At 39.3% G+C, this 17,740-nt stretch overlaps 1 protein-coding gene across 2 annotated transcripts in view; it reads left to right on the plus strand.

The window, feature by feature from the left end:
• Window positions 1-9,882, plus strand: part of RAB4A (RAB4A, member RAS oncogene family) — a 34,196-nt gene extending 24,314 nt beyond the window's left edge. The window contains exons 5-8 of one of the 2 annotated variants that reach the window (XM_012459842.3): window positions 1,463-1,617; window positions 2,975-3,070; window positions 6,780-6,916; window positions 7,768-9,882. In XM_012459842.3, the coding sequence (XP_012315265.1) occupies window positions 1,463-1,617; window positions 2,975-3,070; window positions 6,780-6,895 (367 nt within the window). In that variant the 3' untranslated portion in view covers window positions 6,896-6,916; window positions 7,768-9,882. The remainder of the gene's footprint in view (window positions 1-1,462; window positions 1,618-2,974; window positions 3,071-6,779; window positions 6,917-7,767) is intronic. The other variant, XM_012459843.2, reaches the window with a different exon arrangement.
• Window positions 9,883-17,740: the final 7,858 nt, after the last annotated feature.

Here is a 17,740-nt window from a genome sequence, read left to right on the forward strand (position 1 = left end):
GACCCTGGTGTGACTGGCATCCAGGAATCCCCTTAGCCCTTCCATCTGGGGTCTCAGAGGTCTTCGAACAAGCCCTTACCACAGCTTTCCCATGTAGATAAATGTGTTTATAAGGTTTTAGGCAGATAAAGCACTCCATCCTGTTGCATTACATTTCTTCACCTGATGCTTGGACACTTTCCTTAAGGTTCACAAAGCTTTTTGTGTGGATTTGTTAGAAGTGAGTTGAGACAGGGTGAGGACACAGACTCTGGGCTGAGTCTGTTTGGTTCAAATCCCAGTTGCAGTCACTAGCTGGGTGGCGCTCTCAGGCCAGGTGCTTCAGCTGCCTGGGCCTCAGTTTCCTTGTCTGTAAGATGAAGTTAGTAGTAATCACATGATCCTCGTGAGGTTATTGGGAGGCTTAAATTAGTTCATGTAAAGCACTCAGATAGTAGCTATTAGTGACATATGGCAATTTAACTGAAATAAAATTTAAAATTCTGTTCTTCGATTGCACTGGCCACATTTCAAGTCATCAGTAACTACATGTGGCTGGTGACTACCAGCACAAATTATAGAACATTCTTATCCATGAGGAAATCCCATCCAGCAGCACTGATCTCAGTAGCACCATCTTAGAAACGTGTCATGTAAATGGCATCATCTGGGGGCCCTTTCTGGGTAGGAACCTGTCCGGTGAGAGGATGTCACTCAGCCTGTTCCCCCCGTCGAATCTGTGTCCCTGGAGCCAGGTGTTCTGAGAGGAGGCAGGCAGCTTCTGACTCAGCCCTCTCTGCACTTGCCCAGGCAGTGAAAGGCTCAGCCTGCTGAAGTGTGAAGTCATTAATCAGGCTAACAAAATACCATGAGAAGAACTCTGTCCTTAGACACATGAGGGCCAAAACCAGTAAGTCTGAGAGTTGGTCCTGGAGTCAGACAGCCTTGGTCAAGGCCTGGCTTTGCCACTGACTGCTGTGTGACCTAGGGCAACTTAATTAATCTCTCTGGGCCTTGGATTTCTCATGGGAAAGGGGAATAATGGCAGTCTGTGTCATGGAGTCCTTATAATCAATATTATGAAGTTCTTCAAAAGAAAGTGCTAGCACATTGCAAGGATTCATTAAGTGGCAGCAGTTAGCTACAAAGTCTTGCTGACCAGAGTCTAGTGCCTTGCACATGGTAAGAGCTCAATAGATATTTGTAAAATGAATGGAGGAACATCTTTTTCCTTTTGCCCTGTGATTGGGCAAACAAAAATGACAAAATGTCTGACTTACTGTCTCATTTTACTGGAAACAAAACGAAACAGACTCTATGGGTATGGTACATACTTGGTGCATTCATGATGTCTGAGTTGCTTAAAAGTGTTGGTGCAGTTACCCTGAAATGTTGAGAAGTGCTATGAGTAGTGAGAATGACTGGAAAGAGTTGCTAGTTTTATAAAATACATGTATTATTTTCACAATCTTATATTACGCAGCCGAGAAACCTACAATGCGCTTACTAATTGGTTAACAGATGCCCGAATGCTAGCGAGTCAGAACATTGTGATCATCCTCTGTGGAAACAAGAAGGACCTGGATGCAGATCGTGAAGTCACCTTCTTAGAAGCCTCCAGATTTGCTCAAGAAAATGGCAAGTGACCTTTTACTTCTGACTATTTTTCAAATGGCATATTTGAGGATAATAGCATTTCTTTGAATTAGAATTGGAATTTCGAGATTAAACTAGATTTAGGAAATGTGGAATTTCCAACTGTTTTTACTATAAATTAGATCTAGTTAGCATATTTTTAGTATATTGCATTCTGCCTGTAGAAGTTGCTATGATGATAAAAGCAAGGGCAGTAACATTATGTAATGACTTTTCAGTCTAGGGTCTCTGAATGTTAGAGATCTTGGGCTAAAGTGAAACTTATAACAATAATATTTAAAGGCACTAACCAAGTGATGTCATTATTTTTTTAATGTATTTTGAAGGAAAGTTGGTGAAATATTAGCCCTAAATAGAAAGGGAAGCAGAAGAGGAAATACTTGGCTTGTTGGCTTTATTTTACTTTTGCTGAATTTAAGTCATTTGGTTATAGGTGGTGACTTTGAAGCTTTTTTGAATTTCCACATAGGATACATGAAAATGCCACATAAAATTAATGGTTGCTTAATTAATGGATAAGAGAATGATTTAAAAAATTCAGACATTTTAAATAACTAATTTTTAGAACCAAAGACTAGAATATTCTAATAACAATATTTGATTGGCCTCTAGGATTACCAAATTATATTGTAACTTGACTAATTTCTTGCTAGGAAAATAAACATGAGAGAAATCCATATGCCATCATGACAGTGTCTAAAAAGCTGTTTAGAAATCAGAAGTTTAGAATGTCAACAGAGATGAAAAGGAATTTAGATGTCATCTAAATGAACTCATTTTTACAAGTGAGGATACAAGAGGCTAGAGAGGCCATGGTTTGCTGAGAGAGCAAGCAGAACAGGCCTTTCATCCACTCTGGTGGGTAAAAAGAGTATTAATGCCTATAATATCTCTCCGTGGGCTGTATGACAGATTGCAATATAGTCCCCTAAAAGGTTAAGCACTTGTTGATCATATTTGTGGTGACACTCAGATCATTTGAAGAAGGACATTGCGACTTTCCCTGAAATCAATGGCAGGGCCATTTTGGCAAGCTGGCTGCTTCCTGATGGGCTGTCATTCAGCTGGGGAAGCCTGGCTGCTTGCTCAGCCCCTGCCCCAGGTTAAGTGCTAGCACATGAGAGCAGTTACTTTTCAGAAAAGGCTAGAATTAGAACTTCTAACCTTTAAAAAACACATAATGATATATATTGATTTTAGACTTACAGAAATATATGGTTTTAGGTCATAAATTTTATTTTATCTGCTCTTCTAAGAGAATGCTACACAGGCTTTTAGTAAGTGAAAATTATGATCGTCTTCTAAATATGACTTTGTATTTTGTTGATGTCCATTTTAGAGCTGATGTTTTTGGAAACAAGTGCGCTAACAGGGGAGAATGTAGAAGAGGCTTTTGTACAGTGTGCAAGAAAAATACTTAACAAAATTGAATCAGGTAAAAGCGTTTCCGTTCATCAACTTTTCTTCTGCATATTTTATACTCTAGCTTAGTAAATCACCTTTTAATATTTTCAGAAGTAATTTAGTAAAGAATATTCTCTCTGTACCTGCCAACCTAAAATCACCACACATGGGTTCAAAGGTCATGTTCTCCTGGCTGAGGTGAAAGCACCCCCCTTATCTGGATGGTTTCCATGGTAATGAAAGCAATGGGCACACCAGCTCAGCTGTGGAAGGGCAGTCAAGGTTTTCAGGGAGTGTTTGCATTTAGAACCATAGTCTTTTTTGGGTCCTTCACTAAAAGGAGGAAGAGTAGGCCTTGTCCACTCTGTCAACAGCACACTAATTCTGTTGGGCCAGTGGTCAAATGTAAGGGAGTTACAGGTTCATCGTGTAGTGTTGGTAGTTGCAGATCGGGCATCATGGAACTATGCAGTCCAGAGTAACTTTATTTCTGAAGCTCACTGAGCATGCCTCAATTACAAAATGCCTCATTTTTGTATTTGTTGCTTCAGTAAAAATAATTTAAAATAATCCTGATGTTGGCAGCTGATGAAATACTATGTAGTTGTCATTTACTAAAATAACTAATTGTATGTGGGCATCACCTTTTGATTGATTCATTCAAACATCTGAATGCCTATTCTTTGTCAGATGGTGGGATACAAAAATGAATAAATCACACCTTTTGCCCACCCAAGAAACTGTCTTTCATGGGAGACAGTCAAAGGATAATTATAATGTCATGAGGTTGATACAGTAATTCAGACATGCACAGGCTTAGGGTAACATGAAGAAGGGGACCTACCCCAGCCAGAGGATGAAGGAGGTGTCAGGGAGGGCTTCCAGGAGAAGGTGTTACATGCCTCAATCTTTCAGAATATAAGGAAGAGTGACCTAGCTAGGGGAGTGAGGAGGAAGGAATAGCAGGAGAAAAGGTTGAAGAAAGGCAGGAGCCAGCCAGTCCTCATTCAGGATCTAGAACTTTATCTTGTAGCTTACCAATTCTCAACACTGGGTGAGCACTAGAGTCACTGGGATGCATTAAAAGTTCTAATTCCAGGCCCCACCACTGGAGACACTGAATTAATTGGGCTGAAGTATGGTGGAGGCATCAGCGTTTTTAAATGTTCACTTCTGCGATTCTAATGTTCATCTAAGATTGAGAACCACTGCTGCAGGTGGTGGGTCATCAGCAGGTTTGTGATGTGATCATGTTGTAACTTAAGATAAATCATGTTTGCAGGAGTTATATTGAAAACAGATTGAAGGGAGGGCAGGGCTAGAGGCCAAGATACCAATTATAAGGCATTTTTTAGTAATCCTAGTAAGAGATGACTGATTAATGCTTTAACAAGGATGTGGGAGCAGAGATGGAGAGAGAGATAGATCTAAGATATATTTAGGCAGTAGCATCTTATGACTCATAGGCCCACTAGTGGGATAGGGCAACTAACTGATTCTTAGGTGGGAGAGGGTGAGGACTAGGGGCCAGCAGGGGAGGAAGAACCAAGGATGATGCAGTCACACTGGGGTTTCTAGACAGAGATGCGATGCAACCAGAGGAGAAGCAGGGAGTGTGAGTGAAGATGGCTCTGTTGTGAACATGCGGCCTTTGCAGTAACACTGGGACACACACATGGAGTTATCTAGTAAGCTTGGGGAAGAGTTCCTGGCTGGCAGTGTACATTTAGGAACTATCAATATATAGGAACAGCTAAGAAGGAATGTGAACATCCAGAGAACAGTCTGTTTAAGGAGAGCAGTGATCAACAGAACCCTGGAGATGAAGGATGAGCAGAGGAAGAGGAATCTACAAAACGATGAAAAAGGAAATGGTTGGAAATGTGTGAAAAAATCAAGGGAATGTGGGTGTCACTTAAACCCTAATTATAAGCAAGTCAAAGGGGAGTGTTCATTATGTAATGTAATAGTAACAGAGGGAAGTCTCATAAACTAAGAACAGAGCTGAAAAACACACATTGGGATGGGGAATAGAAAGTTAGTGATCATCTTGATCAAGAACAATTTTAGCAGAATTATGAAGGTAGAAGATGGCCGGCTGTCCATAAGGAAGAAGTAGAGGGTAAGAAAGCAGAGTGTCCACTCCTCTCCTGAGGAAGCCCACGCTGGCACTGTAAGGTGCAAAGGGTTAAAGTTGGGGGTGTGGGTGATGGGAGAGATTCTAGCATGTTTAAATGCTGAGGGGGAAGAAGAGAAGAATGGGCAAAGAGAGGGCAGGGAAGAAGGAGGGTGCTGGGTGAAGTAGGAGGGAGGAGAGTCGGGCCCAGGTGGAAGAGTTGGGTATCAACAGAAGTGGACACGACACCCTTTTGTATTATTTTTAATCAGAAAGAAAAAAAAATTACTAAGCTTGGTACAAAAACCAAAACTGTAACATAAATCATTACAGTTGGCTTGCTGTTGAGTATGATTAAGCTCAACACATGTGCAGTTGTATTTACATGACCTTGCTGTTTTAATCTTGTGTCCCTTGAATGCATCAGAATAACAACTCATAAAATTTTCAAGATATGTTTTTTCTAAGATCATCAAAATCCTAAGTATCTCTAGGTGAAAAAAAAAGGGTATAAATTAGGATTCTGCAACCGTACTTTTAATTTTTTTTAAATGGGTAATACATTTAAAAACCATTCTTTTCTTCCCCTTTTTTATATAAAATTTACCATATGATAGACAACCACGCCTTGCTTTTTTACTATTATAAAACCCTTCATTACAAATCAGCATATAGTTTCTATATATACATATAATACATAATGTACACATATATAACACATAATATATATAATGTATGTGTGTGATGTGTAATATGGGTTGAGTATCCCTAATCCAAAATATTCTAAAATCTGAAACATTTTAATTGCCAACATCGCCACTGAAAGGAAAAGCTCATTGGAGCATTTCAAATTGCAGATTTTTCAGATTAGGGATACTGAACTGTTAAGTATAATGCAAATATTTCAAAATCTGAAAAAATCCAAAATAATTCTGGTTTCACATATTTTGAATAAGGATCGCTCAACCTATATTTCACATATGTGTTACCATAATTTATGTAACAAGAGTACTTTGGATATTTGGGTTGTTCCCAGTATTTTTCTATTATAAGTAATATTAGAGTAAATAATTTTATATATATGTATTTTGACATGTGCATGAGTCTGTGTGTCAGACAAATGCCCAGAAGTGGAATTGCTAGGTCAAAGAACATAAGCATTTGGGCTGTTGGTATAGAGGCTGTCACATGATGGACTTATTTCACTAAAGCCATGTCCACAGCATGTATTATCCTACTTGGACTTTTGGCCAGTCTGATAAGTGAAAAATGGTATCTTTGTAATTTAGTTTTAAATTAATTTATTTTATATAAATAATATATTCACATAATTTGAAATTCAAGAAGTATGAAAGAGTATGCAGTGAAAAGTCCCCATGTTACCACCCCCTCCTGTCCGTGGCCATCCAGAACGCCGCCTCTGCATCAACCATTCCTTATGTATCCTGCTGGAGATACTTTGTGCCTGTGCAAGCAAACATATATATGGTTTTTTTCCCTCTGTTATTCAGAATGGTTGGATATATACACAGTGTTCTGTACTTTGCTTTTTTTTTTTTTAATCTATTTTTGGGATCACAGAAACATAAAACCTTTTTTAAAAGAATACTTGCTTGGTCCTCAGGTGAGCTGGACCCAGAAAGAATGGGCTCAGGTATTCAGTACGGAGATGCTGCCTTGAGACAGCTGAGGTCACCGCGGCGTGCACAGGCCCCGAATGCTCAGGACTGTGGTTGTTAGGAGCCGTGGGAGAGCACACAGGTGGGTGCGGATACCTCCTTGCCCTGAGTTCCTGGCAAGCTGAAGTGCAGAGGCCTGTTAAAGCTTTGGGAAGCTGCAGTGTGAAAAAGAGAGGATCCCAGCCAGGTGCAGTGGCTCTAGTTCCAGCACTTTGGGAGGCCAAGCTCGGCAGATCGCTTTAGCTCAGGAGTTCGAGACCAGTCTTAATCACCAGCATCATGGTGAAACACCATCTCTACAAAACAGAAAAAGTTAGCCAGGCAGTGGTGGCCTGCACCTGTAGTCCCAGCTACTCGTGAACCTAAGACAGAAGAATCGCTTGAGCCTGGGAGGTAGAGGTTGCAGTAAGCCAAGGTCGCACCACTGCACTCCAGCCTGGGCAATAAAGTGAGACTGTCTCAAAAAAAAAAAAAAAAAAGAAAAGAAAGAAAAAAGAAAAAGAGGAGAATATTCCATAAGTTAATGTTGGATGTTCTAACTGAAATAATTTACACTCAATAGGAAATTCTCATGCTCTTGTTCAGAAAGAAAGGAAAGGCAGGCGGTGGTTGACAGGAGAGGGTGAGATACCCTGATGCCTTACATCAGTGAGGAGCCTTTCCTGGATTGATTGAGGTCTAAATGAATGTGCCTTTTGCAAAAACAGGAGGCCCATTTACAAAATTGACAAATGTCTCCTTTTAACTTTTTAAAGCTTCCTCTTTTTCCCCATTTACCACAGTGGACATTTTATTTATAGTCAACATCATATAGTAGGCACAGGCAAGTATTAAAAGATGAGATATTCCCGAATTCTCTTTTAGGCTTTAAGCTATATTTACTTTTGCATTTATAATTATGCAGATTTCTAAATTGTTCTTAATATTTTTTAGGTGTTCATACAGTGGCATTTGGGACACAATCGTTGGAACCTGAAGAATCTGAAGTTTTTTACCACCATCCTTTTCTACTCTGTATGGAAGTAGATCTTTATGGGGAAAAGAGGATTTGGGGTGTTCTGCAAGCTAGTCAAAGTGGCACAGCAAATCATATAAATCGAATTAAATGGACAACACCGTTAGATGTGTACGTGTATGTAAAAATTTTCTGTTCCATATTTTCCCTTTCTCTTTCAGTTTAAAACATGCTGTGTACGGTATGTCCTGTAGCCCAGTGCAGCTCCACAGCGTGGGATCTGATGTATGATATGACAGAATGTGGCACTAAATGCAGTTTCAGATTTTATTTTTTTTAATCCTATGAACTAAAATTGTCAATTATGAGGTGTGCTTTTCTCGTCATGTCGGTTATATTGCATAATTGGTTATATTTATGACCTGACATTCAAAGACTCTGGCATTGATAGCCAGCGTGTTTCTTATTTAATTCTGTTTACTACATTCTACATGGTGTTTACGTGACCCACACTCGAAGTACTAGATCAGTAGACATTCACTAACATACCAAAATAAAATGAAAAATGGAGTTTTTCCATGAACTTTGTACTGTCCAGCTCTGTTGATTTTAAGTCATCTTCATCCAGGTCAGCTGAGGAAGTACATCTGGAGTACCTGCCCTGTTTTAGGCTAAGAAACTAGCACTAAGGATGCTGGTACCTTTACCCAGCCCACTGAGCTACTAATTCTCTCAGCGGTTGATAAAATACAATAGACCATGTAAGCTGGGGCTGCTCATCCATTTCCAGTTTGCTGGTCTGTCTGGTCTCCCTTCTAGAAAACACATTGTACTGTGCTTTTTCTGGAATTCAGTATAATGGCACCACTGCTTATTTTTCACATCTTTTGTTTCCTGTTCATTTTAAGGAAACCTAACTAAATCCAGTTAATATTAAAAGGACACCACTCATTAAGAAATTTCTTTATAGCTTCTGCTGACTACTTAAATGCCTTACTACAGTTATCAAGTTGACATGTTTTTAATTCATGAGGTATATTGGGTATATTGAAGTATATATTGTATTACAAAGACTTGTTCTTATATTTTAAAATGTCAATGCAAAAAATATATGGTGGAACCTTTCTTTAAAGTTGAAATGCAGTATTAAAATTAAGTCTGAAAGTTTAAAAAGCTTTCTTCACCTTATATATGTTCTTCCACTGTGACTTTTTAGTTGAAGACTAGTAAATTAACTTTTAGTTAGAAGATGCCTACTGCTTTTGTTGTTTATTTTAATCAGCAGAGCAGAGACACATAAAAACTCTGGGAAGTGACTAGGATGAAAATATCAGTATGTATCTGTTTTAGTTATTTTGAGTTTTGCTTTTTTTATGCCTTGAATATTTTATTTCAAAAAGTATCTGAAGCAAATTCTCAGATTGAACTACTTCTTAGACCTCACCGTAAGAATGTTTTATTCAATGTCTCATTTATGATAGATTTGCAAGCTGCTCATTTTTGAACAGCTTTTTGCATGAGATAGGAGCATGTCTATTCTAACACAGCAGCTTATTCAAAAGCCAGAATTTTTAAAATAAGATAAATGTAAAGTTGTTTTATAAATGATCCTGTTAATTAAACCACAGACACCATATATCCTTCTGCATCCTTTGACCAATAAAAGTTGCTGGAGAACCAAACCATGGTGGTTCTTAATAAGGCTTTGCCTTCAGGGAGAATGAGGAGGGGAGATAGTTTGGTATTGTTCAGGCTAGTAATAAATGTTACATTTCTATTTCTCACAACTCATTAAGTTTTCAGGAAGCTCTTAATTTAGATTTCTAGGAAAGTAATTATTCAGTCTTCTATAAAAGATTATGAAGACCATTTAAACTGGAGATTGTAATTTATTCTTTTACAGTCCAGGATTTAAGTGAAAATGAGAACATCACAATTTGGGAATCTGTAATGGTTTTGTTGAAAACATTACTTGTGGCTTGTTATAAGAGTTGCTGAATTCAAAAACATTGATTCCTAGCAGATCAATAATAGTATTTAAGGAATCTGATGCTAAAATTAGAAACCTAAATGATTTGTAATTTATACTGTGACATAGCAGATGATGTTTCTTTATTTTCTGTCATCTTTTTATGGTTTTTGGAGAGGCAAATTAGAGGTACTTTTAAAAAACCTGTGAATTTTTAATATTTTGTGGTGCTATTTGTGAAGTATCTCTTTCCTGATCCGTCTAACTACTCATGTACATAAAATCTGAGTCTGTCCTACTTGGTGACTTGGTTACTTCCCGATTGTATTTATTTCTTTAAAGGGTTGTTTTAGAATTTTAGAGGAATTTATCTGAGAACACAAGATCTACCATTTTCAGTAGGACAAGTGATCAAGTTGTTGGCCACCACCCTCAAAGGTCAGAAAACTACCTACTGATAGAAAATAATGTGGTTAGGGAATCTGTTTCTTCTTTTAAAAGAGCATTTATGTACTTTTTTCCCTTCATATATCCCCCTCATTTTTTTTCTCTTTTATTTTTATTTTTTATTTTATTTTTTGTAGAGAGATGGTCTGACTATGTTGCCTAGGCTGGTCTCAAACTCCTGGCCTCAAGGAATCCTTCCATCTCAGCCTCCCAAAGTGCTGGGATTACAACAGGAATGAGCCACCATGCCTAGCCCACCCAGATTCTCCCTTTATATACTTGTAAATTTTTTATAATGGAGATTTTCAAATATACACAAATATAGAGAAAAATAGCCTTATGAGCCACTATATCAGCCGGCTTTAACAATTGCCTACATTATGCCATCTTGTTTTCTTTATATTTACGCAACCTTTTCATGCTATAGTAGTTGAAAATATTCAAGGCATCTGTCATTTCACCCAAGAATAGGTCAGGGCCGGGCACAGTGGCTCACGCCTGTAATCCCAGCACTTTGGGAGGCCAAAGTGAGTGGATCACTTGAAGTCAGGAGTTCGAGACCAGCCTAGCCAACATGGTATAACCCTGTCTCTACTAAAAACACAAAAATTAGCCGGGCATGGTGGTGGGTGCCTGTAGTCCAGCTACTCATGAGGCTGAGGCAGAATTGCTTGAACCTGGGAGGCAGAAGCTGTAGTGAGCCGAGATTATGCCACTGCTCTCCAGTCTAGGCAACAGAACAAGGTTACATCTCAAAAAAAATATTAAAAATTAAAAAAAAAAGGTCAGTATGCATCTCTGACAATAGCGTTTTTAAAAAATTTTATGAAATTTCTGTACCATTGGGAACTCACAAAGCCAAGGCTATTTATGTTTTTCATATCTTGCAGTCATATAAAGTTGTTTTTCTGGTATGTACTAAAACAGCAAAATGTGTCTCTAATGAAGCATTGGAGGCAGTGACTTCCCAGCATGTGTCCAGTTGTACTAGAAGTGCTGTTCCCTAACCCAGAGGCAGTTGTACCTTTAGCAGGGACACCAGGGTCATCAGCCTGCTGTACATAGCCAGCATGGCTTTGGAGGGTTGGTACCCCTTGTTGTACTGGTTTTAAAACACTCCTGCTGATGTAGTAACATGAGGTATATTTACTTTAAATCATCTCTACAGATTTGAAGATCTCATCTTCAAAATGCTCTATTTTGAAGAGGTATTTTTCTGTAAAGGAAACGTTTAACTTTGATGCATGCTTGTCGGGACCATCTGTAACTGTATATAAGGTGGGTTAAGCCATTCCTTTCTTTGTTTTTTGCTGTTGTTTGTTTTGTTTAGTTTTCTTTTCAGAGACGCAATCTTGCTGTCACCTAGGCTGGAGTGCAGTGGCACAATCATACCTCATCACAGCCTCAGCCTCTTAGGCTCAAGCAGTTCTCCCACCTCAGCCTCCCGAGTAGCTGGGACTGCAGGCGTGCACCACTCCACCTGGCTAATTTCTTTTTTTTCTGTTTTGTCTCCATGTTTCCTAGGCTGGTCTCAAACTTCTGGCCTAAAGCATTCCTCCCACCTTGGCCTACCAAAGCCTTGGGATTATAGGTTTGACCCATCACACCTCGCTCTCCATTTCTTAAACTTGCAGTAATTTCAGTGTGCGTCTTCATGCTGGAGGGCTTTGTCAGGAACCTTCTGTGGAAAACTCAGTGAAAACTGGATAAGCCTGTGCTCTCAAAACTCCTTTTCTAACGTCTTGATGCAATGTGTAAACTTCATTTTAAAGAAAACTAGAGTGAAGAAAATAAAGTCCTTCATTTTTGAGTATTTTACATTCTAAAATTTCATGAAAATAATTGTTTACTAAATATTTAAGGACCGAGTAATGACATATGATGGTAAAAATGCTTATTTCTGTATGCTTGGTGGGGAGCCCTCAAATAATTTTAAATTGAATAGGAAATTGTATAATATGATTGATTTTAGGTGGATCTACCACATTATTACCTTTTACAGAAAAGTCATCAGATTGGTTTGTGTAGCCATAAAGGTACTACCATGCCCTTATACTACTCTCACTTCCTGGGGAAAATAGTGCTTTTATAGGACACTCGTGCACATCTCTGAATGCCCCTGGCTTTCTCACAGTCTCTGTGGGGACTCTTGGGTTCCTCCCCTGGAATGCTCCTCAGCCAGCCCTCCAAGTCTGTTGAGCTGAAGGCCTGCTGTTCTTTGGGGTGCAGTGCAAAATTTCTCTGCCACAGTGCTTTCTCTGACCTCAGCATATGCAGACACCCAACTCTCATGATTCTCTGTCTAGACCTCCTTTCTTGGTATTGATCTCAGTGATGGTTCCTTGTCATTGTTTGTCTTCTCTACTGGGCTAAGACCTCCCTGGGACAGGGCTGCTTTGGTGTGCCTGATGCCTGGCACACAGGAGGGACTCCAGTGCTTGTGGAAAAGATAAGTGATCACAAAGCCAACTGTGTCCCTGCGTCTTTCCAGGTTATCTGGGTATCGCAGGTGCAGTCTATCCACTGCAAGATCCCACTTTGCAAAATTTCCAAACAGGCAGTTAAAACCCTTTCTGCTCACTTTGTTTTTGAATATTGACTACAGTACATGTTGTACCTTCCAGGATTGATAGCTTACTAGATTTGGGCTTTATGTTTTGTTGTTAGGATTAGTATTTCTTGGGGATTCTGTCTGTGCACTCTTAGCTGGCTCTTGGCACATCTCACAGCACAGCCTGTGAACAAGCAGTTATGCCTGCTGTGTTCTCCATTTTAGCAGGATTTGATATTGTAAGAATGGGGAGCTTAAGCTTGAGAGTTGTCAGATGCATCTGAGGATATAATTGTCCATAAACCTCTGATCTAAGGCCTAGCCATGATCAGCTGTTGTAGTATTTTATGATACCTCATAAATGATTAGGGGTGAACTATGTTGAATCTCTCACTTCTGTTAATTACACACTCTCAGTTACAGTTGACAAGTCCCCATGTTGAAGCAGAGGCTGGAGCTATAATTAGATCCTGGAAACTTAGTAACTCTGCCGCCTTTTCAAAGGAATAGAGGAATGGCAAATGGTTTTCCTACCCTAATTTTAAGACTCACTCTTTCACCTCACACTTAAATTCTGAATTCTATGTAGGCTGTTTATATGTGTTTCTGATTTTCCAAATTTCAGCCCTATCTGAACTATAAGAATTTGACTCCTGCACTTAGAGGGCTTCCACTGTAAGAATCTGCAGTTGCCGAGGGCCCCTTTCACTGCATCTCCCATCCCTTGTCAAAGTATAGGACTCAATGCCCACCTTTCTTTTCTTCTTTAAAAAGCATCATGTGTCAGAGAAACACTGGATAATATTTAGTTTAACAATAACCTATTAATAATACTATCCATTGAAATGTCTATAATAGTAAAACCTTGAAGGGGCATAGCATATTTTACAACTGAAGAGTATTCTTATATTTAGCATTGATTTACCCTTCAGAATGACCCATTGCAGTGGTCATAGCAGATATTAGGCCCATCTGACAAATGTGGGGCCCGAGCTGCCCAGGCAGGGGGCTGGCCCAACGCCATACTTCGGGAGCAGACAGCAGCCCTGGGTGCAGGTCCCTCTGCCCTACACAGTGGATAAGGAACATTTTATTATGAAAATTTCAAATATGCTTTTGTTTTAAAAACTGTAAACAGTTCTGATTTTAATTGGTATAGGAGTATTTTCCATTTAAAACAAAAAAGTTGTTTTTGAGACAGGGTCTCAGTGTGTGACCCAGGCAGGAGTACAATGGTGTCATAGCTCACTGCAACCTCAAACTCCTGACCTCAAGCTATCCTCCCACCTCAGCCTCTCAAGGAGCTGGGACTACAGGAGCATACCACCACCCCCAGCTAATTATTTTTTTTTTAGAGATAGGCTCTCACTATTTTGCCCAGGCTGGTCTCAAACTCCTGGGCTCAAATGATCCTTCTGCCTCAGCCTCCTAAAGTGCTGGAATTACAGGCATATGCCACAGTACCCAGCTAGTACTAAATTATCTGGAGTGAGGGATAAGCTTATATCATCATTGTGAAACCATGTTTTGATTTTTAAAATCTTGCAAGTTTGGTAGCTTGCTTTTTTGACCCTGCTTCCAGCAAATTGAATTCAGTAAAAGTATTACAGATGAGAATTACATGAGTGAAAACGCATGCCAATTGGTTTTCAGAATGCCTGTCACAGGCTACTTGTCCTCAGCAGTTAAAGCAGTCTGGTGCTGATACATTGTTGGTTAGATCTTCCTGTCATCAAGGTGAGAAGGTGCCTGTGAGGCCTTGGCAGGGAGGTGGTTCTCCACCCTATATGACTGAATCTGCCTTTCTAGCCACAGCAGTTAGTGTGTTTATTCTGGTGGCATTCCTGTGCTGTCTGCCAATAAACTATTGACCCACGCTAGCCCTCACCTGTGCTACTCATCTCTATTTTTTTTTTTTTTTTTTTGAGATGGAGTCTTGCTCTGTCACCCAGGCTGGAGAGCAATGGCCCAATCTCAGCTCACTGCAACCTCCACCTTCTAGGTTCAAGTGATTCTCCTGCCTTGGCCTCCTGAGTAGCTGGGATTACAAGCACTTACCACCACGCCCAGCTAATTTTTGTATTTTTAGTAGAGATGGGGTTTCACCATGTTGGTCAGGCTGGTCTTGAACTCGTGACCTCATAATCTGCCTGCCTCGGCCTCCCAAAGTGCTGGCATTACAGGCGTGAGCCACCGCGCCCAGCCTTCTATTTATTTAACTTAGTCCTTGAGCAAGAGTAGAAGAAAAACTTCATTATTCACTCATGAATTTAATGTGGATGCCATTATTCTACTACTGGCCATCCTCTTTTCCTCTTTTTTATTTCCAGGAGTAATCTTGGCTTTAAATGCTAGCCTGTTGCTCCAGATTTCTACCATCTGTATTATATTTTAGGAAGCATCTAGTGGCCTGAAGTTTAGGCACGGAGTCTGGTGTTTGTTCACAGGAACCTTCTGTGGGGATGATACTCTACTCTGGTTTGTTCCATGACTAGGTGACATGCAGGTTTGTTCCATGCCTGGGTGACATTACACAGCAAAGGAATACTTGAGCTGGGCTTCAAGGAAACATTTAGAAAATTTGATGGAGTTGAGAAGCAAATCCAACAAGAGGCGTGCAAGACTTTTTATTCACAAAACCTTTAAATCCTGCTGAAATAAATATAGGAAGACCCACCTAAACAGAGACATACTATATTTGGGGATAAAAAGACTCAATATTAGAAAGATGTTAATCCTCCAAAATTAGTCAATTCAATACAGTTTAATAAAACTGCCAAATTGAATTTAAAAATAAAATTTGACATGCTCACTTTAAAGTTCATATTTAGAAAATAACCAAGAAAAGAGAACAAGGTGAGCATCTGGAGACTTGGCCTCGCAGATATAAAATAAACTGTAAAATTATAATAAAACAATACTGTGAGCTCAGGTATGGATAGACTGATCCGTAGAAGAGCAGCATTTGGAAACCTTCCCATGTACCTATAGGAATTTTTTTTTAAATGATGTAACACTTCATATCAGTAAAGACTGTTCACCAGATGGTGTTAAATCCATCTGCTACCCATTTGATTAAAAAAGAAAAGTTGGGCCAGGCAGGGTGGCTCATGCCTGAAATCCCAGTACTTTGGGAAGCTGAGGCCAGCAGATGGCTTAAGACCAGGAATTCGAGACCAGCCTGGGCAACATGACAAAACCCCATCTCTACAAAAAATGCAAAAATTAGTCAGGCGTGCTAGTGCACTCTTGTAGTCCCAGTTATGGAGAGGCTGAGGTGGGAGGATCACCTGAGCCCAGAGAGGCTGAGGCTGCAGTGAGTTGTGACTGCACCACTCCACTCCAGCCTGAGCAACAGAGTGAGCTGGTCTCAAAAAAAAAAAAAAAAAGGAAGGTTGGATTTTTACTTCATATTCACAAATAATTAACTCCAGTTGAATTAAAGAGCTAAAATCAGAAGCAAGGTTTTTCTTTTAAACCATTGGAAGACAATATTGCATTTTTTATAATCAAAGCGTAAGTCTTTCTGAAAGTCACACAAAGTCCTCCATCTGTAAAGGAAACGTTTGAGATTTGAGTATACAAATTGATATTTTCCATAAGACAAAAGATAGCATAAAGGAAAGCAATGGGCTGTGATAAAATATTCACAAAATATCAGAAGATTTCTGTCAGATAGAGAGAGACCCTAAGAAGGTCAGTAAGACAAACTCACTTTTAAAAAAAGGCAGTGTGCTTTTCTATATTTTTTTCCAAAATAATTTTAAAAGATTGGCAGAGCACATAAGCAGACCACTCATCAAAGAAGTAAAGATAACTGATTAATAAGAACAAGATGCTAACATCACTAGTAATCAGTAAGGCCAGGCACAGTTCATGCCTGACTTTGGGATCCCTTGAACCTCCAAGTTCGAGACCAGCCTGGGCAATATGACAAAACCCCATCTCTACAAAAAATACAAAAAATGAGCTGGGTGTAGTGGCACGTGCCTGCAGTCTCAGCTGCTTGGGGGGCTGAGGTGGGAGGATCACCTCAGCCCAGGAGTTTGATGCTGCAGTGAGCTGTGTTTGCACCACTGCCCTCCAGCCTGGGTGACAAAGTGAGACCCTATTTAAAAAAAAAAAAAATCAGTAAAATGTAAATCATCGTATTCCTGATGTTGATATGTATGGCTACTTTTTAAAAAATGTTCAGTCATACTAGAGGTTTCTCAATAATTTTTTCAACATAACAGCTCTTGGCTTCATTCATATTCCATTTTTGTTTTCAATTTCATTGATGACTGCTTTTTTTCTTCCTTTGTTCTCCTAGATGTGGGTTTATCATTCTCTGTTTACTGTGGAAGCTCAGATTATTGATCTGAAATCTTCTTTCATAATAAAAGATTTCAGATCAATAAAAAAAACTGTTGCACTTGATACAATAAATTTCCCTCTAAACACTGCATTATCTGTGCCTACATATTTTAATATGCTATAATTTCACTTTTTTCCCCTTTAAAATATTTTCTGATTTCTCTTGAGAATTCCTCTTTGGTGGTTTGTGTATGAGTACATTGTTTAACTTCCAGGATTTCAGATTCTCCTGTTATGTTTCTATTACTGAATTTTAGTTCAATTCCATTATGGTCAGAAACATATTTTGTATGATTTCAGTTATTTTATGTTCGTTAAGGTTTACTTTATATGCCAGGATGTGGTGTTAGAGAATGTTCTGCGTGCCCTTGGAAGAATGTACGTATTATGCTGATGTTGGGTGTAGTGCTCTGTAAATGTCCATTACAGCCATTTGATTAATGATGCTCAGTTCTTCTGTCTTGGCTGATTTTCTGTCTATTAATTAGTTCTATTACTGTTAGGAGTATTGACGTCTTCAACTGTAATGGTGAATTTGTCTAGTTCTCCTTTCAGTTGTCAGATTTCCTTCACGTTTTGCCTCAGCACAATCTTGTCATGTTAGCCTTTTCCAGTAATTCCCCTGTCC

The sequence above is a fragment of the Aotus nancymaae genome, unplaced genomic scaffold (genome assembly GCF_030222135.1).
Source record: "Aotus nancymaae isolate 86718 unplaced genomic scaffold, 86718_ANA_hifiasm-v0.15.2.pri h1tg000032l_0, whole genome shotgun sequence".
Lineage (NCBI taxonomy): Eukaryota > Metazoa > Chordata > Mammalia > Primates > Aotidae > Aotus > Aotus nancymaae.